Source organism: Eimeria mitis, genomic scaffold, assembly GCF_000499745.2.
Source record: "Eimeria mitis Houghton genomic scaffold, Emh_scaff1324, whole genome shotgun sequence".
In the NCBI taxonomy this organism is placed as follows: Eukaryota; Apicomplexa; class Conoidasida; order Eucoccidiorida; family Eimeriidae; genus Eimeria; species Eimeria mitis.
The window spans coordinates 1,491-2,387 of NW_013568765.1; the positions used below are offsets into that span (position 1 = coordinate 1,491).

An 897-nucleotide genomic window follows, 5' to 3' on the forward strand; every position below is an offset into this window, starting at 1 on the left:
TGTTGAACACTTACTTAGCCATCAGTCACCGGATTGCCCCGAAGTAGAAATGCTTATACCAACTCCATGCACACTATCCTACAGTTCAATTGCCACACAGGCGTTAGCTCTATCTAAGGGGCCGCCACCACAATTTAAGCGCCTCTTGCTTTGGTCTGCCAAATTACAATCGATAAAACTTTTAGGATGAATCATCTTGCGGTTCATTGCAGCACACGAATGAGACATCGTAAGTTGCAGGTGTTGGAGCAGCGCAATCAAACCTACCATTGTCTGTCGACCGGGACGCCCGAGCCAACGCTGCTTTGATAGTCCTCCCTCGCTTCATTTCTAAACTATTTTCCCCCTATGAATTGACAGAAGGCTACAAGGAATTCAGTGGGCTGCTCTTGGGGCTGCTTGCGCGGCCGACGGCAGCGGCTGCGACAGACGAGCCGCAGCGGCAGCTCCGGCTGCTGCTGTGGCTGTAGTCTCATCTCCTTGGGGCGCATCCAGGTCTGCCTTTTGTGGCTAATAAACTTCCCACCTTGTTCCCTTCAGGGCAGTAGACGCCTTGCCCTAGACGCTTACTACACAGGGGCCCCAACGTTACTCCTTCGGCTTACGGGGACACCGGCGGAAGGAGGACCCGAGCCGCAGGTTTTCATGGGCCCACTGTGTGTTGGGGGCTCTCCGCTAGCTGCTTATTGCACAAGCATCCGCCGCTTGTCTCGTGTCAACGTGTCTGGAGCTGCTATGCCTACAGCGCCGACCGCCGCTACCCTCAGCAGGCCACCTCGCGCTGCTGCTGTTCCATCCAACGCACGATCCCCTATAAATCAGCAGCAGGAGTACATACACAAACAAGGCCAGTAGAATCAACGGCATCTTTCCAGGCTCTATCCGGGTCCCAGAATT

At 54.5% G+C, this 897-nt stretch overlaps 1 protein-coding gene across 1 annotated transcript in view; it reads left to right on the forward strand.

The window, feature by feature from the left end:
• Positions 1–219: 219 nt before the first annotated feature.
• The window catches only part of EMH_0034650 (sec23/Sec24 helical domain-containing protein, putative), a gene marked incomplete at both ends in the record, with an annotated part of 9,831 nt that continues 9,153 nt past the window's right edge, over positions 220–897 (forward strand). The window contains 2 exon segments of the mRNA XM_013494893.1: positions 220–240; positions 541–656. Of these exon segments, the coding sequence (XP_013350347.1) occupies positions 220–240; positions 541–656 (137 nt within the window).